This window comes from Myxine glutinosa, chromosome 5 (genome assembly GCF_964187855.1).
Source record: "Myxine glutinosa chromosome 5, kmMyxGlut1.1, whole genome shotgun sequence".
In the NCBI taxonomy this organism is placed as follows: Eukaryota; Metazoa; Chordata; class Myxini; order Myxiniformes; family Myxinidae; genus Myxine; species Myxine glutinosa.
In genome coordinates, this window is record NC_136265.1 from 144089265 (window position 1) to 144113793 (window position 24529).

At 43.7% G+C, this 24529-nt stretch overlaps 1 protein-coding gene across 3 annotated transcripts in view; it reads left to right on the top strand.

The window, feature by feature from the left end:
* LOC137414648 (TNF receptor-associated factor 3-like) overlaps positions 1 to 24529 on the top strand; it is a 92487-nt gene that overhangs the window by 44868 nt on the left and 23090 nt on the right. For all 3 annotated transcript variants that reach the window (XM_078778814.1, XM_078778815.1, XM_078778817.1), the window contains 2 exons: positions 16124 to 16198; positions 18442 to 18534. In XM_078778814.1, the coding sequence (XP_078634940.1) occupies positions 16124 to 16198; positions 18442 to 18534 (168 nt within the window). The remainder of the gene's footprint in view (positions 1 to 16123; positions 16199 to 18441; positions 18535 to 24529) is intronic.

Genomic DNA, 24529 nt, shown 5'->3' on the forward strand with positions numbered 1-24529 from the left:
TTTTGATTTGTTTGGTTAGTTTATTGCATTGTTACTGTTTAGTTTGTTTAGTTTATTGCCGATAAATGGCTAATAGGAATAGTCAAAGGACTGCTGATCGTGTTAGTGATGAGGTGTTATCGCGTAAGCACGGGCTGTGCCTTGTTCCGCCGGAAGACGTGCAAATGGACGATGTTCTACTTGCAATCGGGGATTTGATCGGGGTGAATAACATTCGTGCTGCGTCTCGAATGAACCACAAAGTGGTGGTTTTCGTGTCACAAGTTAGCCTTGCAGACATCGTGGTGCAAAACGGGTTAACGTTGGGGAACGACCAATTTGTTCTGGTATCGTCCATGGACACGCCGGCGGTTAAAGTTATTTTAAGTAACGTTCCGCCCTTTCTGAGGAATGAAGAAATCCTACGTAAATTAGGGGAGCATGGGACTGTCGTCTCACGAATTATCACGGTCCCCCTGCGAACCAGGAACGGAAGGCTGAAGCATGTCGAGTCGTTTAGACGTTTCTGTTTCGTCGTACTAAAGGATGAGGCAAAACAGCTGAACATATCTATAAATTTTAAAATAGGAGATCATGATTACCGGATCTTTGCAGCGACTGAGACCTTGATTTGCTATACATGTGGGGCATACGGACACACTCGGCAGTATTGTCCTGATGTGAGGAAGAGTTATGCCACAGCAGCTGGGGCAGCCCCCCCCCCCACCCCCTGTAAATGACTTGAACGACCCTGTAGATGAGCCAGGTGTCGAAAAAAGGTCAACACCGGAATACCAGGGTGCGGGTGACAGTGGTGCTGGTGGAGAAGCCCATACGGTAGTGGAGCAACCATATGTGGAGGAGAGGCTGCAACCTCAAGAACAAAGGGACTTCGAGGAGGTGAAGCTGATGGAGACCGAGTCGAGGAGAAACTTGAAACGCTCTCTTGCGAGCGATGAGAATGGAGGAAAAGGAAACAAAATGGTTCTCGTGCAGGCAGATGGAAATACAGACCAACCTGATGACCATGAGCAAAATGGTAATGCAATAGGTAGAGATGGGAATCTGCCCATTTCACAGGATGAAGAGAATCGAAGCATTACCGAGCGTGTCACCGTGTGTGATGGTGGACACCCTGCACCATGCGACGAGCAGTTAAGGACCCTCATCTCAACGGAAGATGATGAGAAAGAGATTGATAAGTCGGTGGCAGACAACAACGATGGGGTAGTTGGTGCCATGCAGACGCAACAAAAATACCATGATGACAATGACACAGATGAGGTGCCAGTACCTGACACACCACTGGGTGAGAGTGGGGTCGAGGCTGATGAGGAAGGATGCAGTCTTGCTGCCCTGAGTGAGTCTCAGAAGGAGCAGGTGAGGCAAGCAGAGGTGACAAAAGGGAAGGTCATTGATTTCTTAAACGAAACGTTTAGACAACGTCATGTTGTAATTAGAGATCATTTCCCTGATGTTCAAGCTTTCATTAAGGTCTCGAAACCTCTTTTACAGAAAAATGACCCCATGCTCTCGGAGCCTCAATTTCAACGTCTTCGTAAAGCAGTAACAAAGGCGAATAAGGAATTGCAGGCGGACGGTGAGCTACCACCTTAGAATGACAACGCGAGAAATACATATTGCCTCCCTGAACATCAATGGGGGATGTGCCCCCTTACGAAAAATTCAAGCAATCCAGGCAATGGAGAGGGTAAAAGCAGATGTCATTCTATTGCAAGAGACCCATGCCACAAACAATTTGGCAGCTGAATGGTGTAAACTTTTTAAAGGGCAATGGTGGCTGAGTGGGGTTTCCACACCCAAGGCTGGTGTTGCCATCGCCTTAAGTCCCAGGCTTCCCACTCAGAGTGTTATTTATAGGGAGGTCCATAAGGCACATTTGATAGCGGTGGAGTTCTACTGCAATACACAAAAGCTTATTATCGTAAATGTGTATGCACCAAGTGAACCTATAGAAAGAAGAACATTCTTTCCCAGATTGCGGGACTTTGTAGAGGGACTGGATCCAGCTGCTCTCACCTGTATCGCAGGGGACTTTAACTGTACAATTGATCCTTCAGTTGACAGGAATGGACATGAACCCCACGGCGCTTCTGCAAAGGTGTTAGCGAGCCTCATCAAGAACTATTGTTTTGAGGATGTGTGGAGGTTGCAGCATCCAACTTCACGGGCCTACACATGGTGCAGATGTCATGATGGCGTCATATCAAGGGCAAGGCTGGACAGGATCTATATCAATAAGCCAATGCTGAATGTGGTGTCCACTACCCAAATACTCCCAACAGGGTTTTCAGATCATAATTTAGTGGCAATGTCCTTTAAATTACCCCTGACATCAGGAGGTAGCGCGTACTGGTCACTCAATACTCGGTTGTTAAGTGATAAGAAATTTAAAGATGCCTTCCGAACCGTGTGGGGGAAAATCCGGTCCTCTAAGCTTGAGCATGCCAACCTTCGCATATGGTGGGACCTTGCAAAGTGTCAAGTTAAAACGTTTTGTCAACAGTATAGTCTGTTTACTACTAAAATGCAAAGTCTCTCAATTGACTCATTAAAGGCCGAAATTGCAGAATTGGAACAGAATCGTAATGGGGCTGGGAAAGATTTGGGATATGATCAGTTACTATGGACAAAAAGGTCGTTACTGACCGAAATGGTGAGGCAGCGGGCAATGGGTACCTTGGTGCGTATGAGGATGAGTTACTTGACTTTGGATATGCCAAATAAGGACTTCTTTAGTTTGGAGAACTCTGTCAAAAAAGCACAACAGATTCACGGGCTATGTGCTGTTAATGGGTCAATAGTGACCTCCCAACAGGAGATTAAGTCTGTTTTGAAGGGTTTTTATACAAACTTGTACTCCCCCCAGAGCATAAGTAATGAGATCTTGCAGGAGCTGACTACTGGGCTTCCAAGACTTGAGGAGGACCAGCAACGCACATTGAACATGTCAGTTTCGGCTGCTGAACTTGAAACTGCTATGCGGAGCTTGAAGGATGGTAAAGCCTCTGGGATTGATGGTTTGCCTGGAGAGTTCTATAAGACTTTTTGGAAACTTGTGGGACCTGACCTGCTTGAGGTATTTGATGAATGCCTTCATGTTGGAGAGCTTCCCCTGTCCTGCAGAAGAGCAGTCATGTGCCTGTTGCCAAAGGCTGGGGACACTCAACTAGTCGAGAACTGGCGGCCTGTCTCATTGCTGTGTGCGGATTACAAGCTTTTGTCAAAGGCTTTAGCAAACCGTTTGGGAACTGTGATCAGCTCTATTGTGCACCCTGACCAGACCTACTGTGTACCAGGAAGGTCAATTTATGACAATATTTTTTTGATAAGGGATATTATTTCTTGTAATAAGTACTTGCTTGCCAGTTTTGGGTTGTTGTTTCTTGACCAAACAAAGGCTTTTGATCGTGTTGATCATACATATTTGTTTTCTGTTCTGGAGCGGATGGGTTTTGGCGAAACTTTCATTTCCTATGTTAAGCTGTTATACACTAACACCTTCTGCATGATGAAAGTAAACAATAGTTTATGTCCCCCTTTTCCTTTCCGACGGGGTATCCGTCAAGGTTGTCCCCTTTCTGGACTTCTGTATATAATTGCCCTTGAACCACTCTTAGCATCCATCAGGCAGCGAATAACTCAGGATGTGGGAGCCGTTTTTAGTTCAAGATTTGTGGTCACAGCTTATGCTGATGATGTATGTGTTCTGATTAAAGGCCCAAGTAGTGTTTCTGCGGTGCAGCGTTGCCTTAAAGACTACTCTGCGGCCTCTTCTGCCAAAGTAAATTGGGGCAAGAGTGTAGCCTTATGGTGCGGTTCAGATAACCTTTCTTTAACACTGCCACCGTCACTCCCACATAATTTAGAGTGGAAAACAGATGGCGTCAAATATCTTGGTGTCTATCTCGGCACCCAGGAAGTAGAAATGAAGAACTGGGAAGGAATGATTGAACAAATTACACACCGATTGAAACGATGGGAAGGACTGCTGCGATCTCTTTCTTACAAAGGCCGCACTCTTGTTATAAATAACTTGATAGCAGCAAGATTATGGCATAAACTAATTGCCTTGCAGCCACCCAAGGAGTTGATACCAGCCATCCAGCGGGTCTTGGTCAATTTCTTTTGGAATGGATACCACTGGCTTCGGCCGCAAATACTGTACCATCCTCGGAAGGAGGGTGGACATGGAATTGTGGATGTGTCCACCCGGCTTATGGCTTTTCGCCTACAGTCTGTGCAACGTCTGTTGTATGCTGAAGAGCTGCCCTGGCGCTCATTTGCGTTTTGCTTGTTGCAACAAGCGGGAGGCCTGTGTTATGATAGGCACTTGTTCCTGGTGAACCTTGACCGTGTCAGCTTAGTTTCAATCCCAATTTTTTATCAGGGTTTGCTGAGAGTTTGGAAAGGTTTTGGGGTTCATCGTTGCCTTGAGGCTTATAATTGCCAGATGTTTATCCAAGAGCCTATTTTCTATAACGGTTTTTTTCCATGCATTCCTCATAGTCCGACTTTGATTAGGAAATTTACTCAAGGAGGAATTGGCAAAGTTTGTGACCTGAGGGATACATCTGGGACAAAATGGATGTCTGCTGGCAGGGTGGCGGCCATTCTTGGTTTAAGATCCATGCGTATTGTCAGCCAAATTATACGCATCGTCAAGAGGAAGTTTAAGGAGTTAAATATTGGCTGGGAAGGTATAAACAATGTCGAGGATTTTCGGCTGTCTTTCCCTGAAATTAAGGTGCTCCCAGCTCTCCAGTCAAATGGTGAACTTGTATCTCCTTTTCATTTGGTAAAAAAGGCGGGTATTCACAAGCTCCTTCGAGAAAACCAAGCATCACCCTTCGAGTGGCGCGAGTGGCCTTGTGGTCAGAAAGGTTAGGGCCAGGGTCTCCTGCCACGCCACTGTGGCCTAATATGTACAAACGACCTATTTATGGGTTCCTCGCAGATATCCAGTGGAGACTAGCACATTGGGCTCTCCCTACGAACACCTTTGTTCATCACCTTGACAGCTCAGTGCCAGTAGCATGCCCCTTCTGTGTCCAGAAGGAGGATCTCTTTCATGCCTATGTGAAATGCGAAAGACTAATACCTCTTTTCTTGATTCTCACACACCTTTTTGAGCAGTTGTCTTTTCCTTTTACTTCACACTCTTTTATTTTTGGTGTATCTTTCAGACCCTCCTGCAAGGACTCTGGTGTTCTCCTAAACTTCTTAGTTGCTGTAGCAAAATATTCAATATATAAATCAAGGAAAATTAAAATTGATAATGGGCACGGGTTTGATGTTGTTCCTATGTTTAAAGGGCTGGTGTCTGCAAGAATAAGGTTAGAGTTTGATTATTATGTGGCGAATGAAAATGTCAAACTCTTTGAGTGCAAATGGTGTATTAATGAAGCATTATGTGTTGTAAATGAATCGAATTTGTACTTTTCTTTTTAACATGAAGAACTGTTGTTTTCATTTTTATTTTTCTCTCCTGTAAAAATGTAACTTGACCTGGTGTATTTTTTGTGAAATAAATGGTGTTGCAAATTCAATTCTCTCTCTCTCTCTCTCTCTCTCTCTCTCTCTCTGTGTCTCGCTTCACTATCTCTCTGTCTCTCTCTCTCTCTCTCTCGCCCTCTGTCTCTGTCTCTGTCTCTGTCTCTCTCTCTCTCTCTCTCGCCCTCTCTCTCTCTCTCTCGCCCTCTCTCTCTCTCTCGCCCCCCTCTATCTCTCTCTCTCTCTCGCCCTCTCTCTCTCTCGCCCTCTCTCTCACTTTCTCTCTCTGTCTCTCTCTCTCTCTCTCTCCCTCTCTCTCTCTCTCTCTCTCGCCCTCTCTCTGTCTGTCTCTGTCTCGCTCTCTCGCTCGCTCTCTCTCTCTCTCTCTCGCTCGCTATCTCTCTCTCTCTCTCTCTCTCTCTCTCTCTGTCTCGCTTCACTATCTCTCTGTCTCTCTCTCTCTCTCTCGCCATCTGTCTCTGTCTCTGTCTCTCTCTCTCTCTCTCTCTCTCTCTCTCTCTCTCTCTCTCTCTCTCTCTCTCTCTCGCTCACTATCTCTCTGTCTCTCTCTCTCTCTCTCTCTCTCGCCCTCTGTCTCTGTCTCTGTCTCTGTCTCTCTCTCTCTCTCTCTCTCTCTCGCTCACTATCTCTCTGTCTCTCTCTCTCTCTCTCGCCCTCTGTCTCTGTCTCTGTCTCTCTCTCTCTCTATACCCCCACCACCTGCTCACTATGTACTCTGCTGTAATAAATTGTGTGTTAATGCTGTGTTAATGAAAACTTGTACATGGTCATTCAGGGTACGAGACCTTCATTAAGTGCTAAGGAATTCACTTTAAAAATCCGGCAATGGGTCGATCGGGAAGTGCGGCTCGGTTTATATCAGAACAGCCGATTCATCACACGTACGTAGCACATGATAAACATGCCCTTCGATATATGTGGGGAAAACACGCACCCAGACCAGGAATCAAACCCAATTTCCCCACATATTTCGATTGGTTATTTATAATCCTGTCATTTATATAATTGCGTTACTACGACACCTGTGGTGTTTATAATAGCGGACATGGATTTGTCACCCCCCCATTAGGGGAAGACCCTCTCGTGAGCAGGCCGTTGTTGCTCCTATGGTTGGCGGCGAGTGCCCCGGAAGCAGTGGCGGAAAGAGTGTAACAATTCTATAAGTGGGAAAATTGCATGCTTGGTCAGGGGTTGCCCGGATAGCTCAGATGGCAGAGCACTGGACATGTAAAGAGCACACAAAATTATATATAGTAATATTTCTGGAAATTATAGAAAAATATGCAAAAGTACATGGAAGTGTGTCATGAGACCCCTGCTCACTGTGAACAGAGCTAGACAGGTAACAGTTACAGTTCCTGATTATGGTAATATTTTGCTTTGAAACTCGTAAAGAGAAACAACATGACCATTTGATAGCACATCTGATTCATATCACAACACATTTCTACCTCACACACTTGCAAAATACTGCATTTACTTCATATCATGTGACAGGAAAATATCCGAGTTATTTTCCAAGTTGACAGCCAAACCCAGCTTGACTCGGACTCAGCTCGGACGCGCAACTTTCTGAGTTTGGGTACAGCACGAGGCCGCCGTCCCTCGGGTTGACGCTAAAGTGAGCGTCCCATTTGTCAGCATTAGTTGGTGCATGTTAAAGATCCCACGGTGTCCTTCATGAAGAGTAGGCAATCTATCGCCAGCACCTTTAACAAATTCCAAATTCCTGCTCTAGCATACGGGGGCACTGCTTCAGCGGCTCTGTTGCACCCCGATGAAAACTGATGCTGTTAGTGCTGGTGAAGGACGATGACTACGATGACTAATGGCCCATATCTTATTGTCTCTATCAATTGTGCTTTAAAATCAACTACAAATCTTATTGGCATTTTGTCTTAACTGTTTGCACTATGTAAAAGGTAATGTGACACATTCCTTTTATTTACCTTTTTCTTTTTCCAATACATTATTGTAGCTCATGTATGAGCTGGGTAACTGAGGGTAAAAAACCAATAAACTGACAAGTAAGGCAGTGGGCTTCAGATGTAAACATTAAGCAAGGGAATGAATGAGTGAAGAGAGAGAGAGGAGGAAATACAGTTCCTGGAAAGTAAGATGTATGGTTGGATTAGGTTAGGTATGGTTAATTGGGGCAGAAAAGATCATGGGTATGGATAAGGAATGATGTAAAATGTTGGTGGTTGGAGGGCTGGGGTTTGAGCAGTCTCAGGGAAGCAGCCGTCAAATGGGAGAGAAGAGGAAGTAAAAGAGTTGACGTGTACACTAAGTCTGGATTTTGGCAGTTTAACCATAAGGGGGGGTTCGTTTCAGAACGTGTGCATCCTGGATATTCTGGATAGGGTCGGAGGTCTGAGAGACCGGCCTGCAATGTGAGAATTTGTTATTTAGAGCCAACGCTGAAACTAGTCTGCTGCATATTTAAGCCAATTAAAAATCTATCCGATTGTTGATGAAATAAAAAGGAGTTTCCTTAAACAGGAATTTTAATGCAGGAGTAAGCCGTTAGGCCCTATCAAGCTACCTGTGATCGAGTTACGAATGATTCCTGCAAGTAGTATTGCGTCGTTATCTCCCTGGTCACAGGGCTTTAACTGTTCGTAGATATCTACATCAAACTTCCTCAACACCCACCATGTTTTCCCCCAAAGTAGGTTTTCTCTGAGAGGAAATCTATTTTTGTTTGTTGGTTGAACTATATCATGTGCAAGCAAACAAAGGATGATGTAAAGAACCAATAACATGCAAGGATGGGGTGTGGAGTTACAGTGCATTCAGAAAGTATTCAGACCCCTTCACTTTTTTCACATTTTGTTATGTTGCAGTTTTATGCTGAAATCGTTTAAATTCATTTTTTCCCTCATCAATCTACACTCAATACCCCATAATGACAAAGAGAAAACAGGATTTTAGAAAGTTTTGTAAATTTATTAAAAAGAAAAAACTGAAATGTCACATTGACAAAAGTATTCAGACCCTTTGGTATGACACTTGAAATTTAGCTCAGGTGCCTCTCATTTCTCTTAATCATCTTTGAGATGTTTCTACACCTTGATTGGAGCCCACCTGTGGTAAATTCAATTGAATGGACATGAATTGGAAAGACACACACCTGTGTATATAAGGTCTCACAGCTGACAATGCATATCAGAGCAAATACCAAGCCATGAGGTCGAAGGAACTGCCTCCAGCGCTCAGAGACAGGATTGTGTCGAGACACAGATCTGGGGAAGCCTACAAAAAAATCTCTGCTGCATTGAAGGTTCCCAAGAGCACAGTGGCCTCCATAATTCTTAAATGGAAGAAGTTTGGAACAACCAGGACTCTTCCGAGAGCTGGCCGCCCGGCAAAACTGAGCAATCGGGGGAGAAGGGCCTTGGTAATAGAGGTGACCAAGAACCCGATGGTCACTCTGGCTGAGCTCCAGAGATCCTGTGTGGAGATGGGAGAAACTTCCAGAAGGACAACCATCACTGCAACATTCCACCGATCTGAGCTTTATGGCAGAGTGGCCAGACGGAAGCCTCTCCTCAGTGAAAGACACATGAAAGCCCTCTTGGGGTTTGCGAAAAAGCACCTAAAGGACTCTCAGACTGTGAGAAACAAGATTCTGTGGTCTGATGAAACCAAGATTGAACTTTTTGGCTTCCATCTGGCCACTCTGCCATAAATCCCAGATCGGTGGAGTGTTACAGTGATGGTTGTCCTTCTGGAAGTTTCTCCCATCTCCACACAGGATCTCTGGAGCTCAGCCAGAGTGACCCTCGGGTTCTTGGTCACCTCTCTTACCAAGGCCCTTCTCCCCCGATTGCTCAGTTTGGCCGGGCGGCCAGCTCTAGGAAGAATCTTGGTTGTTCCAAACTTCTTCCATTTAAGAATTATGGAGGCCACTGTGCTCTTGGGAACCTTCAATGCAGCAGAATTTTTTTTGTAGGCTTCCCCAGATCTGTGCCTCGACACAATCCTGTCTCTGAGCTCTGCAGGCAGTTCCTTCGACCTCATGACTTGGTATTTGCTCTGATATGCATTGTCAGCTGTGAGACCTAATATGGACAGGTGTGTGCCTTTCCAAATCATGTCCAGTCATTTGAATTTACCACAGGTGGACTCCAATCAAGGTGTGGAAACATCTCAAAGATGATCAAGATAAATGGGAGGCACCTGAGCTAAATTTCAAGTGTCATAGCAAAGGGTATGAATAGTTATGTCAATGTGATATTTCAGTTTTTTCTTTTTAATAAATTTGCAAAACTTTCTAAAATCCTGTTTTCTCTTTGTCATTATGGGGTATTGAGTGCAGATTGATGAGGGAAAAAATGAATTTAAACGATTTCAGCATAAGACTGCAACATAACAAAACGTGAAAAAAGTGAAGGGGTCTGAATACTTTCTGAATGCACTGTATCGTTTTGGTCTTGCACCCTCTGCCCTCTCTTGGCTCCATCCCTCCCAGGTCACCAGATACTCATGATCTCTTCTACCCCAAATTACCCAACTACCTCCGTTTTACAGGTTATTATCCCCACGCCTTTTGAAAAAAAAAAATGTTGGGAAATTGAAATCGTCTCCGTCCGTCCGTCACGCTATATCCTAAACAATTGTGCAGAAATTCACCATCTTGGTAGTTATGATCACCACATGGCAAGAAGGTGCGAAAGCAGTAACATTTTTGCAACGCCCTCCTGGGACTGGGTCAAAAGGTCAAATACCCCAAAAATGCAATCACAGGCTCATTCTTAAACATTTTAAATGAAACTTTGTACATGCAATCAACATTGGGGGACGCATGAATTGCGTAATGAGTTTTTGGATTTGACCCCCGGTTCATTCCCCAGTGGGTGGGGAATTATGGTCACAGGGTCAAAACGGGAAAAAAAATTCAGCTCAAAATTTGATATTGGATTCATTCCTGGTGGAACTTTTTTGCGTGTCATCAACTTTGCTCTAGTTGTGATTTTTTCCTCCTCTCCCTCAACCACCTTCGTTTGTCCGTTGTCGGTTGGTTTGTTCCTTTATTGTTTCATTCCCGCCTACTACTTCCTCTTCTTGCTGTGTTTCATGCTGCTTTTGTGCAGCTTATTCACCCCCATGTGTCCCTCTCCCCTCTTACTATCACTCTTACATCTACTCCGCTGTTGGTGTTTCCCCCTTTCCATGTTGTTCTCTTCCATGCCGCTCTAGCTCTTCCACGAGCCTCGATCATGAAATTTGAAAATTTGAAATGATCATGAAAAAAACCCGGAAAAAGCCAGAAAATTTGTGTTTACGGAAGTATGCGCAGGAGCAAATGCCACAACAGAAGAAACGAAAGGGTTGTAGAAGGTAATGCTACATCGATTACCCCCTAAGGCGCCATCGTGCTACAGATAACATGTAAGAGCCGTAGTAGGCCATGAACAATCCAGAGTGGGTTGTTGAACACTTTGTAGCAAAGTAAAAGTTTTCTGAAGCACCGAGGTAAGGTCATTACAATTTTATCCACAAACATCAGTCCCTGCACACCCACCATGCTGTTGGGGCTGGAATCGCAGCCGCAGGCAGAAAGTACGTAGGCGCAGGAACGTTGGACTACTGACTCGCCAACGGCTGCAAATTTTGAAGAAAAAAAAAGTTAAAACCTGAATATTCCTGAAATATATTTGCCTATCATTGTGGGACTTTATGATAACAGTGCTTTGCAAGATGCTCCATAAATATTGCGAGAAGGCGACTGTGATGAAACCGCAAAATGCAAACCATTGAGGGCCAATAAAATGTGAACCCACCAATTATGTTCAATAAAGCAGACCTAACTCCCCCCATAAAGCAATGCCTTGTTTTTGGGAAACGTTTTTTATGAGACATCACATGAGCTACTGTATCATCTATTCGGTCTTCAGCGGAACATTTCAGGCAGCGCTGTTGTTCAGTCTTTCTCAAGGGAAAATTGTTTCGCCCGGTGATATGTCCTTGAGTAATTTCACAGTGGTAACAGAGTCGGCCATTGTGATGTCACCCAAGGCACAATTGGCAAGCAATACTGATAACTTACAGAGTTATGGAAAACTTTTGAGCCAATTCAAGGCTCTTTATAGCCTTTCGTAAAGAATCGATAGCGCTTCCACAATTATATGGCCCCTTTATGGTCGTTTGGCATGGTGTCTTCAGGGAGGCGTGCTATGGGAGATAATGATTTTGTGTCATTGGGCTGGCAGCCAGGAGTATGGCCTAGAGGTATGCACACTCGCCCCTCAGCTGTCTAGCCTGGGTTCGAATATCCGCCCAGCTATAAACTCCCATCCTGATGTTTCACAGTCAGAGTGATTCCTCAATGTCTCGGATGGGCGTAAACTGGGAGATCTGTCTGCCAGAATTATTTGGTGGACGTTAAAGATCCCATGAAGAGTCGGCGTTGCCAACTCATTTTAAAATGTACTGCAAGCTGTCACTAGTTCTCATGAGGTACATCTATGAACTCTAAGATTAGTTATTCTCATGTCCCCATTTCTCCACGATGACCTTGCTTAATGTATTTTTATTTCTACATAAAGTCTAGGTTCATGGAAGAGCATGAAGGTAACACGATTGATGGAAGTAAGGCAACATGCAGACAGTGAGACAACAGGTGGACGTAATGAGCAACGCATAATGAATGAATGATTGATGAGAGAAAGGGAGAGGAGAGGAAGGGACATAGTGGCCTGTGAGCAAGGTAGTTGGATCGAGGAGGATTAATGAGGTTATAAAAAATCACGGGTAGATATGGAGGGTGCAGACATGAGATGATGATCCACCGTCATCATGACTCCCTGGATGGAAGAGTTGGATCGAACAGTCTCAGGAAGGCGGTTCACAAGTGGGAGAAAAGGGGAACAATGGAGGTGAGATGGGAAGGAAGTCTGGATCTTGTGGGCTTAACTCGTATGGGATTACTGGAAGAATGCGTGCATCCTGGAAAAATTGGGGAGGGTTGGAAGAGAAGAGGGAGCAAGGAGCAGGGCCCAGAGGAAAGGTGGTACAATTCTTTAACTGTATGGAAGCCTCGTTTCCTGCAACGAGTAGAACTGCATAAGATATCGGTATTAAAACTGTAATTCTTCCCAGATAGTTCCTTTGTTTTTGGGGCCTCTTTGCCACGAAATCGACATAGTGAGGCAAATGCACGATTTGCAAATCGACTGATAGAGATTATTTGTAGGTCATGTAGCCGGTATTGCGTGTAACAGCCCGCCAACTGTAAATGTCTTCAGTGGAAAACACCGAGTAGGTGTCTTCTTCAACGTCATTTCTCCTTTCTTTCCCTTTCTTTTTGTACACCGCTCCTTTCCTATGCCATATCCAGGCGCTGCATAACGTCATTGCCGGGCACCGAAGGGGGCTCGGCAATGACGCGCGCTGAAAGGGACTACTCAGTTTTCACTCTGGTTGTTTGTTTTCTTGTTTGTTTGTCCAGGCGATATCTCAGCCATCCTTTGAGCTAGGAAGTTGAAATTTCGGCACAATAGTGAGCAAGTCCTTTGACAAAAACAATATTTTTTGTTTTTTGATTCATTAATTAATTGATTAGTTATTTAATTAGTGATTAATTAAGTACCTATTTATTTCCGTTCTCCTCTGGGCAATATCTCAGGCACCTTTTGAGTTAGGAAGCTCATATTTGGACATGACAATGACCAAGTGATTTGGCTGTAAAGGCTAATTCTGATGTATTGATTTATTGATTAATCAATCAATTGATTACTTGTTTAATTATTCGAATAATTATTCAATTAATTAATTTTATTTAACTTACAGATTCGGATGAAATGGTGGTGGTTTAGGTATTCTTTTAGCCAATTGATTCATCATTTAATTATTTTATGATTTTTATTTATTTATTTTCTTTATTAATCATGTATTTATTTTCTTTCTCATCTGGGCAATATCTCAGACACCTTTTGAGCTAGGAAGCTAATATTTGGACATGACAGTGACCAAGTGATGTGGCTCTAAATGATATTCTTGATTTATTGATTAATCAATTTTTTAAAAATCTTTCGATTAATGGCTTATTTAATTTATTTTGAAAACGTTACAGCTTCGGATGAAGCAGTGGTGGTTTCGGTATGCTATTAGCCAATTGATTAAGAAAATATTTTATGATCATTATTTATTGATTTTAATTATGCAATTACTCAATCAATTATTGTACACCTCTCCCTCCAAATGCAGTCTCGATGAGCTGCACTGCGGTATTGCCGGGTGCGGAGGCGCGCCCAGCAATGCTGTACAACAAACAACAACAACATGCATTTTAAGGCCATTTTCCCTGCTGGAGCGGGGGTTAGCCTTGTGGTCCCCATGACAATCTTCTCCATTTTGCCCTATTTTCTGCATCTCTCCTTGTTAACCCCCTTGCCCGCATTTCTTCTTCCACCATCTTTTGCCAAGTCTTTCTCGGTCTTCCCCATCCTCTACTTCCTTGTACATTCATTTCCATCACTCTTCTCAACCAGTCACTTTCATCCTTCCTCAACACATGACCAAACCATCTCAACCTGTTCCTCTTCACAGCATCCATCACAGGCTATATTCCCATCATCTTTCGCAATTCATCATTTGTCTTCCTCTCTCTGAACGATACTCCACACATCCACCGAACCATTCGCATTTCCACCCTTTCCAGCCTTCGTTGCTGCTCTACGTTCATTACCCATGTCTCGCTCCCATAAATCATTACACTTCTCACACATGCAGCATACACCTTTCCCTTCAGCTTCAACGACACTCCCCTCCTCTTCAGCACGCCACTCAGTTCCCGAAACTTCTTCCATGCACATCTCACTCTAGCAACCGTTGCCGAGTCTCCAGCAATGCTGTGCTGGAGGATATTTATTTATTTGTCATGGGGGTGGTGTAGCTTGAATGTTTCTGTACTTGTTTGTTTTCTTTTTCCTCTTTTGCACTGTGTGATCGTAACATATCGACACGGGCCCTTGTGTAGAGCAAAAGGGATGCCAGAACCCTACAGGCGTGTAGAAACACATTTCTGATTCCTCGTGAATTTGATTTTTCAGGAACGCGATGATAAAACTCCAAACGTATGGTGCTCATGGACCTGGGTATTGTCGGCAGACATTTCTCTTAAATGGCCGTGACATCGGTCATACCACATTAATCCGAGGTCGATGCATCTCTCAACTGCACTCGTTTCGTCCCTTGACAAGAAACTTCAACGGACGAGGAAGCCACTTGGTCCATGAAGCCTGTGCAATGGTTGCCATCATATGGTGCAGTTTTTGTCTGTGCTCTATCATTTACAAATGCTGAGCATCGAGCAAGGAAGCTGCATGCTCCATTTTTTAATAGTCCTTGGAATGACTCGGCCGGAGTCGGATTCGAGCCGTCGACCTGCCAGACTCATGGGGGTTGACTCATGGATGCTCCAACCGTTACGCCGCCGAGTTTTTGATCGTGAAGCTACGCAATGATAGATTGCGTTCAAAGTGGAATTATCAAAGGTGACTTGCAAGACCGAGCAGGCATCACGAACAGATTTTTTTAAAAATCATCGAGCCAAACTCATACTTGTTCTGAGGCCTAGCCGAGGAAGTTTCAGGGAGATGATGAATGGCTGCCTACGTGACAGCCCTATTTCCTATTGTGCCAATCCCCCTGTGATCCTCATGCGGCATTTTTCAGGGTAGGAATGGCAGTGGGGAAACCGTGTCTGTGGCTTTCTGAAATAACGCGATTTGTCTTCACACTGTCACTGAGTAATTACGTTGTCAGTAACAGGCGCACTTGGGAACAGGCGGGAAATATAGACATTTATGAGAGCTAACGATGCATTTCGACTTGCGACAAAATCACCATTCCAGTAAATATATCATTGTAATAAAAGGGATTGTAAAGACGTAAAATACAAGATCGATTCTAGTAAAATTATCGTCGTAACAAAAGGTTGTCAAGACGTACCGCTCAACCTGTGCAATCTACTGCAAGCAGCTTTCTAGTTTCTAAGCGTATCATTTTGTACACATTTGAATGGGTGGCCGTTTTTGCTCCGTGCCATCCTTGCATACGGAGGACCACCGTACTCCGCGATGGCATGCATTTTGGTAAGGACAATGAAATAAGTGTTCAGAGGAATCAAATGAACTTTGTTTGTGTCTTGGCAACATTGAGATATTGCCCAGATGAGAAAGAAAATAAATAAATGATTAATAATGAAAATAAATAAATAATGATCATAAAATAATTAAATAATTAATCAATTGGCAAATAGAATATCCAAACCACCACCATTTCATCCGAATCTGAAACTTAAAAATAAATAAATTAATGGAGTCATTAATTGAATAATTAAATAATTAATCAATTGATTGATTAATCAATAAATCAATAAATCAAAATTAGCCTTTACAGCCAAATCACTTGGTCATTGTCATGTCCAAATATCAGCTTCCGAGCTCAAAAGGTGCCTGAGATATTGCCCAGAGGAGAACTTAATTTTGGCAACATTTTCCGAATTTATAAAAAAGATTGGAATTTTTTTGTTTGTGTCTTGAGTTAATGTGTGTTGTTTTTTTGCGTTTTGTTTCCTTTGCATTGTACGACGGGTCTCAAGCTCGAGAAGCACCTGGTTCAATGCGCCCGTACTGAGCAGCCCTGCAGTTTTCAAAGGTTCGGCTGTGACTTCAAGGTACGATGTGACAGCTGGTTACCGTGCCAGAGTACGGACATTCTCTCTCAAGGATTGTACACATTTTAGGTGTGCTTAACTTAACCCCCGTCTCTCCTGCGCACTGCGAGTTACATGATCCTCCTTTGTGAATCACCTTTGTCTCTCTGCACTTTTCTGCTTGATGCTTTTGCTCCGACAGCAGCGCGGAGTTAGCGCACCTGCCTTTGTGATGTCTTGTCTGGGTTTGATTCCCGAACCAGATATAAGAAGAGTGGGCGAGTTATCGCCTGCACCCTGAACAAATTCCAAATTCAGGCTCGAACCTACAGGGGGCACTGCATCAATGGCACAGTTGCGCCTCCAGAAAATTATGTTACCCGCAGCATATGAAAGAAAAAGAAAAATGAGTGCGATATCCAACGTATGGGACGTTGAGCTGGGTGTCCGTCTGCTCGCATTAACTGATGGATATTTAATATCCCTCAATTTCCTTCAAAGAAATGTTTGGTGAATTATCACCTGCACCATGTCAAAGTACCAAACCCTACCAACTCCTCAAAGCACACACCCCCAAAGTTGGTGCTCTGATACCCCTCGCCTCTCTCGACCAATGGTCCTTGGCAGAGCCTGAAAAATGGCTATGGAATAAATAACAGTCTGTGATTTGTATCAGTGCTCACTTCAAATTGTATCGTCTGCTTTTGATCATTAGCAGATTTGATTAGACCAAAACGTCATTGCAGTGTCTTGTAGCCTTGCATGTGTTTGTGGAAGTTACAAATACCTCGCTATACCTTTCATGAAGAGTGGGACATTGTGTGCTGGTGTCCTGTATAAGTTCCAGAATCGTGTCCTGGTTAAGCATTGATGCACTTTTCATCGTTCCTCTTCATCTTGTACATCTTGTTCTTTTTTTTAATACAGTACAGGTAACGAGGCTCATGAAAGAGCAGGGAATTATATATTTTTTGTTCTTCTGTAGAGATAGTTCTTGTAATTGTTGTTGTTCTGCCTTGGAGACCTTGATGATATCGGTAAACTCAGAGATCTTGATGGTATTGGAAGACTTGGAAACCTTGATATATTGGGAGACCCAGAGACTGTGATGATATCAGGGGACTCAGAGATTTTGATCGTATTGGGAGATCCAGAGACCTTGAAGGTATCGGGAGGCTTGGAGACCATGATGGTATCAGGAGACTTATGGACTTGGATGGTATCGGGAGACTCAGAGACACTTTTATGGCATCGGAAGACCCAGAGACTGAGATGGCCCAGGAGACCCAGAGACTGTGATGGTACCGGGAGACCCAGAGACTGTGATGGTACCGGGAGACCCAGAGACTGTGATGGCACCGGGAGACCCAGAGACTGTGATGGCACCGGTAGACCCAGAGACTGTGATGGCACTGGGAGACCCAGAGACTGTGATGGCACCAGGAGACCCAGAGACTGTGATGGCACTGGGAGACCCAGAGACTGTGATGGCACCGGGAGACCCAGAGACTGTGATTGCACCGGGAGACGCAGAGACTGTGATGGCACCGAGAGACCCAGAGACTGTGATGGCACAGAGAGACCCAGAGACTGTGATGGCACCGGGAGACCCAGAGACTGTGATGGCACCGGGAGACCCAGAGACTGTGATGGCACCGGGAGACCCAGAGACTGTGATGGCACCGGGAGACCCAGAGACTGTGATGGCACCGGGAGACCCAGAGACTGTGATGGCACCGGGAGGCCCAGAGACTGTGATGGCACCGGGAGGCCCAGAGACTGTGATGGCACCGGGAGACCCAGAGACTGTGATGGCACCGGGAGACCCAGAGACTGTGATGGCACCGGGAGACCCAGAGACTGTGATGGCACCGGGAGACCCAGAGACTGTGATGGCACCGGGAGACCCAGAGACTGTGATGGCACCGGGAGACCCAGAGACTGTGATGGCACCGGGAGACCCAGAGACTGTGATGGCACCGGGAGGCCCAGAGACTGTGATGGCACCGGGAGGCCCAGAGACTGTGATGGCACCGGGAGACCCAGAGACTGTGATGGCACCGTGAGACGCAGAGACTGTGATGGCACGGTGAGACCCAGAGACTGTGATGGCACCGTGAGACCCAGAGACTGTGATGGCACCGGGAGACCCAGAGACTGTGATGGCATCAGAAGACCCAGAGACTGTGATAGCACCGGGAGACGCAGAGACCATGATGGTGTTGAGTGGCTATGTGAGTTTGTGCACATAATGTGTCTGACAGGCTTGTGGAAAGGGAGTATCTGAACATGAAGCAGGGTCTGTGCCCCAACATTTGCTGCTCGTTCTGCGGAAACACACAGAGCTGCAGGAAACAGTGAGTCATTTTTTCTTGTTTCCATTTCCCTGTCTTAGTTCAACTCTCACTTTTTGTGTGCACAGGTGAAAGGAAGTAATGAGTATATTTAACTTGGAATCAATTTTATCTGGAATTTAATTAAAATTTTCTTTCTCAGACATTTTTGTTTGAGAGCATGTTGAAAAGTAATGCCTCATATTCTTTTTCTTCAAAATGCATTAATATATTCAAATGAAACAAAGTGTAGTCTGCAAGTTAGTTTTTCCCACCACTGGATGAGAAGTCATGAATTTGATTCTGGGTGTCTCAGTGCTATGTTAGTCAAGATGGCAGAAGGCAGCACGACGTTGTCAGTTGCTGTGAATCCTGACTCGAGATGAGATGATTGGAGATGGGAGTTGAGATGACTGCATCGAGATGAGTGGAAATGATTGACTCGAGATGAGATGACTGGAGATGAGTGGAGATGGGAGTTGGGATGACTGACTCAAGATGAGTGGACATGAGAGTCGAGATGACTGACTCGAGATGAGATGACCGGAGATGAGAGTTGAGATGACTGACTCTAGATGAGATGACTGGGGATGAGAGTGGGCTGCACTATTACAATCCTGTGAGTAAGAGACGGTCAATGGCGTACCACCACAAAGGATCACCTGCCCTGACTTCACTCCGTCAGATGTTCATCTCTTCACAAAACGTATGGAACGCCTTTCTGGAGAATATTTTTCTTCCAACCATGATGTCAATGCCACTGTGAAGTGCTGGTTAAGTTACCAGGACACACAGTTCTATCGTGATGGCATCACAAAACGACTTTAACGTTGGTAGAATTGTGTGGACCACAGTGGTGATTATATTGAGAAATAAATATCGAGCATGGTGGAATCTATATAATAATAGCGTAAGGACTCGACTTTGTTATCCCTTTTATGCCGCACCCAGTGACCCGATGTCCACGGCACTAATGGATTTACGATCTACGAACCGCGCTCTTTGTTTATCACGTACAGCCATACTCGAAAAATCTGAATTAGCCGACGTTGGGGCCCAAAAGCATCCGATTAACTGCCGATACGACGCCATCTTACGACGCCATCGTATTGGCGTCTGCTGGGCGAAGGCGAAGCGAGCCGTCCGCTGATTGGACAGTCGAGTGGTGTGAACATGGGTGGTGTGAACCAAATGGTCTTTTTATTCCCTTGAACATTTTAAATTAGGATATATAAGGAAACGTCTTTATCGTCATTTTAATAAAGTTAAATGGAGTGACGTTGCGATACTCGGGGTGCGTTGCATAAATCCTCGTAACTCAGAGAGGTGTAGCAGGTGGCGAGACGTAACGAAGCTTAAAGATAACGAGCTGAAAACAGACAAACGATATGTCAATCTCTTTCTACACCGAACGGAAATGAAAGTATGAGAGCGGGAAGGCATGGCCTGAGCACTTCGAGCAGAGAGGACTGATTGGACTTAACTTAAAGAGAAAAAATTGGAGCTTAACGGAAGAAGAAGATCCCATGAGCGCTCCCCTATGCCATCCATAATGGTACACTCTATCCATACACCACATCCTCCCTTCCGTGGATGTTCCACGGGTTTCGGCTAGTAACAATTAATGTTCGTATCTGTCATTGTTTAATTTGAATAGCTTTACCTGTTTTGGAGAAAAGGAATAGGAGGCATTACTTTTCAACACGCCCTCGAAGGTCGTCTCTCTCAAACGTTTACTTATGCAATGCGTATTAAATCTTGATGTCTATATAATATATGACACGCTATTTATTTAGTTTGACTAACTAACCAATGCAGGCCATTTTTACTGGCTTTGTTTTGAGCCGCTAACCTGGTGCACCCAAGAGATTCCCCATATACCTCTTAACTTGCAATGCTCTCGCAGGTCTGTGCCGCATTCGGCGTGACCTTGAGTTGCCAAAGCAATGTCTGTGTTTGTCAGAAAAAAAGAAGTTGAAAAGCAGTTGAAGTTGCAAAGTTTGATTTGCAGAGCAACAATTGTACGTAAAAAAATTCTTGTCCCTAAAAATGACAATAAAATTACAGGCATTCATGTGCTTTGGATGCCTCAGACTTCACCTAGTGTCAAGCTTTGGGTTTCATGGTGTTTTTCTCTTATTCCGTTCGCTTTGCTTAATGTCTTCAAATTTGTGCTTGAAAGATTTTGATCAAAGGCAATGCAAGTCAGACTAAAAATTACAGTTACACTTAGCTCAATGATAAAGAGACTGTGATATTTTGGCCTTGGGATGTACTTTACGCCAGATATGCACCTTTAGGCTTTAGGCGACGGTTCCAGGTATGGTGCTTTATTATCACCAACTTGATTTGCATTTCAATTGGTTACATTATAACATTTCAAATCTTTTCCCCCAAAAGCTGAAGCTTTATTCTTCACATTGGACTGGCAGGATAGCCTCAAGGTTATGCACATTTGCCTGAGGAAGATCAGAGGTGGCAGTAGGGAGTCGGGTGCCTTTTTTTGTACACCGCTCCTTTCCTATGCCATATCCAGGCGCTGCATGACGTCGTTGCCGGGCACCGAAGGGGGCTCGGCGATGACGCGCGCTGAAAGGGAGTACTCAGTTTTCACTCTGGTTGTTTGTTTGTTTTCTTTCTTGTTCTCTTTCTTGTTTTCTTTCTTGTTTGTTTGTCCGGGCGATATCTCAGCCATCCTTTGAGCTAGGAAGCTGAAATTTCGGCACAATAGTGAGCAAGTACTTTGTCAAAAACAGTATTTTTTGTTTTTTGATTAATCAATTAATTGATGAGTTATTTAATTATTAGCGATTAATTAAGTACTTATACATTTCCTTTCTCTTCTGGGCATTATCTCAGGCACCTTTTGAGCTAGGTAGCTAATATTTGGACATGACAGTGACCAGGTGATGTGGCTATAAAGGATATTTGTGATTTATTGATTAGTCATTTAATCGATTAATTATTTATTGATTAATCAAGTAATTATTTAATTTTTTGTTAATGACTTGTTTAATTAAATTTCTAAAAGATACATCTTCAGATGAAGCACTAGTGGCTTTGTTATGCTATTAGCCAATTGATTACGAAAATATTTTATGATAATCTTTTATTGATTTTAATTATGCAATTAATCAATCAATTATTGTACAGCTCTCCCTCCCAATGCACTCTCTATGAGGTGCACCGCGGTATTGCCGGGCGCCGTAGGCGTCCTGGCAATGCCACGCTGTTGGATATTTAATTATTTGGCATGGGGGCGGTGTACTTTGAATGTATCTTTACTTGTTGTACACCGCTCCTTTCCTATGCCATCTCCAGGCATTGCAAAACGTCATTGCCAGGTACCGAAGGGGGCTCGGCAGTGACGCACGCTGAAAGGGAGTACTCAGTTTTCACTCTGGTTGTTTGTTTGTTTTGTTTTCTTTCTTTCTTTTGTTTGTCCGGGCGATATCTCAGCCATCCTTTGAGCTAGGAAGCTGAAATTTCGGCACAATAGTGCACAAGTCCTTTGTCAAAAAATTTTTTTTGTTTTTTGATTAATCAATTAATTGAGGAGTTATTTAATTATTAGCGATGAATTAAGTACTTATTTAATTAATTAAATTTGCTTTCTCTTTTGACCATTAACTCAGGCACCTTTTGAGTTAGGAAGCTGATATTTGGACATGCCAATGACCAGGTGATTTGGCTGCAAAGGCTATTTTTGATTTACTAATTAATCAATGAATCAATTAATCCATTATTTAATTATTCGATTAATGACTAAAATTTTTTTTTTTAAAGTTACAGATTCTGATGAAATGGTGGTGGTTTATGTGTTCTATGACTGAATTCATTAATAATTTAATTTTCTTAATGATTATTATTTATTTATTTTCATTATTAATCATTTATTTATTTTCTTTCTCATTTCGCCAATATCTCAGGCACCTTTTGAGCTAGGAAGCTAATATTTGGACATGACAGTGACCAAGTGATGTGGCTATTGTTACGGGTTCCTCTCCGATCTCCTGGTCTTGGTAAACCTCCGAACCCCGAGAGGAGCCCCGGCAGAAAAATATGTTATTCTGTGTTAGAAATCAATAGTGAAACCACACCAATGATTTTTTTTTTTAACCACCTTTAGAGGCCATTTTTCCCCGCAAAGCGGGGGTTGGCCTTTTTCGGGCACCGTGGTTGTTGTTGTTTTTGTTGGTCCCCTTTTTGAAGCAATGTTTTACGGCCGGATGCCCTTCCTGCCACCAACCCTTTTTGTCGCCTTTTACAACAAACAGGGAATTACCAGTGAACTGGTACTCAATTAGCCGACCTCGGAAGGATGACAGGCTGAGTCAACCCCCCTGGCGTTAATTCAGCGATCGACCGGGATTCGAACCCAGGATCCTAGGATCCTAAGCTGGCACCCTAGCCGCTAGCCCAACACCAGGGATACACCAATGATTATAAATGAACAGATATTGTATTAAAAATCACACACAAGAATAATGGTACAACAAATGGCAATTAAGAGTGCACTCTGTATACCTTATCGCTTAGGATGGTACCATACACTAAAGTCAGATAACTCACTGCGCTCCCAGCGAGTGAAAAGGACACTCCTCAATGGCTCTATAACCTTTTCCAAGGCGAAGGTGATTCGCTCCAGCGGTCGCTAGAACGATATCCAGTCGAAGCCCGAATCTTGCTCTCCAGTCGAGACCCGAATCGCGTACAGATGGCAATGGCAATCGCCCCACCGAAACTGTACAAAGGCGCCCTCCAGAGGAGCACCTTCACCGCTCAATCAGCAAACCGCAACGTAATTGGAGACGAAGCGGTCGCACACACACATCCCCGACAGACGGTAGGATGTTGGGGTAAAGCTGACGCGAAGCAAAACCTTTTTAGGTGTCCAAAGCGCGAGGTTCAAAATGGCCGACGGCTCTTACTTGAGTCGATGCGACTAGGCAAGGATTCGTCGAAATCTCAGCGCCCAAACCTGACGACGCAGATTTCTCAATTCCAGCGATAATTCCTATCGCCGGATGTCCTTTCAAGGAACTCAAAATTCCCTCGCGACTTTCGGTAGACCACGCTCGCTACGGAGCCTCGACGTCACGCGTCTTCTCCGACTTTGCTCGCCATGCCTCTTCCTCTTCTCTCTCGTCGTCTTCCGGTTCGGTTTCCGATATCATTTAAAGTTAGCCTTTTTAACTTTAGATAACTGTTCATGAATAATAAACCTTTTGAGAATAATAATAGTACATAATATCAGAAATATGTCAAGTGGGTGAAAACTACAACAACGGAAGTTACGAATCCGTAACACTATCAAGGATATTTTTGATTTATTGATTAATCATTTAATCGATTAATTATTTATTGATTAATCAATGAATTATTTAATTCCTTATTAATGACTTTAATAAAATTTCTAAAAGATACATCTTCGGATGAAGCACTAGTGGTTTAGTTATGCTGTCAGCCAATTGATTAAGAAAATATTTTGTGATGATCTTTTATTGATTTTAATTATACAATTAATCAATCAATTATTGTACACCTCTCCCTCCCAATGCAGTCTCTATGAGCTGCACTGCGGTATTGCCGGGGCGCCGAGGCTCCCCGGAGGCGCCCCGGCGATGCCACGCTGTAGGATATTTAATTATTTGGCATGGGGGCGGTGTACTTTGAATGTATGTGTACTTGTTTGTTTTCTTGTTTGTTTGTCCGGGCGATATCTCAGCCATCCTTTGAGCTAGGAAGCTGAAATTTCGGCACAATAGTGAGCAAGTACTTTTTCAAAAACCTTATTTTTTGTTTTTTGATTAATCAATGAATTGATGAGTTATTTAATTATTAGTGATTAATTAAGTACTTATACATTTCCTTTCTCTTCTGGCCATTATCTCAGGCACCTTTTGAGTTCGGAAGCTGATATTTGGGCAAGCCAATGATGAAGTGATTTGACTGTAAAATATATTTTTGATTTAATGATTAATCAATTAATTGATTAGTTATTTAATTATTAGTGATT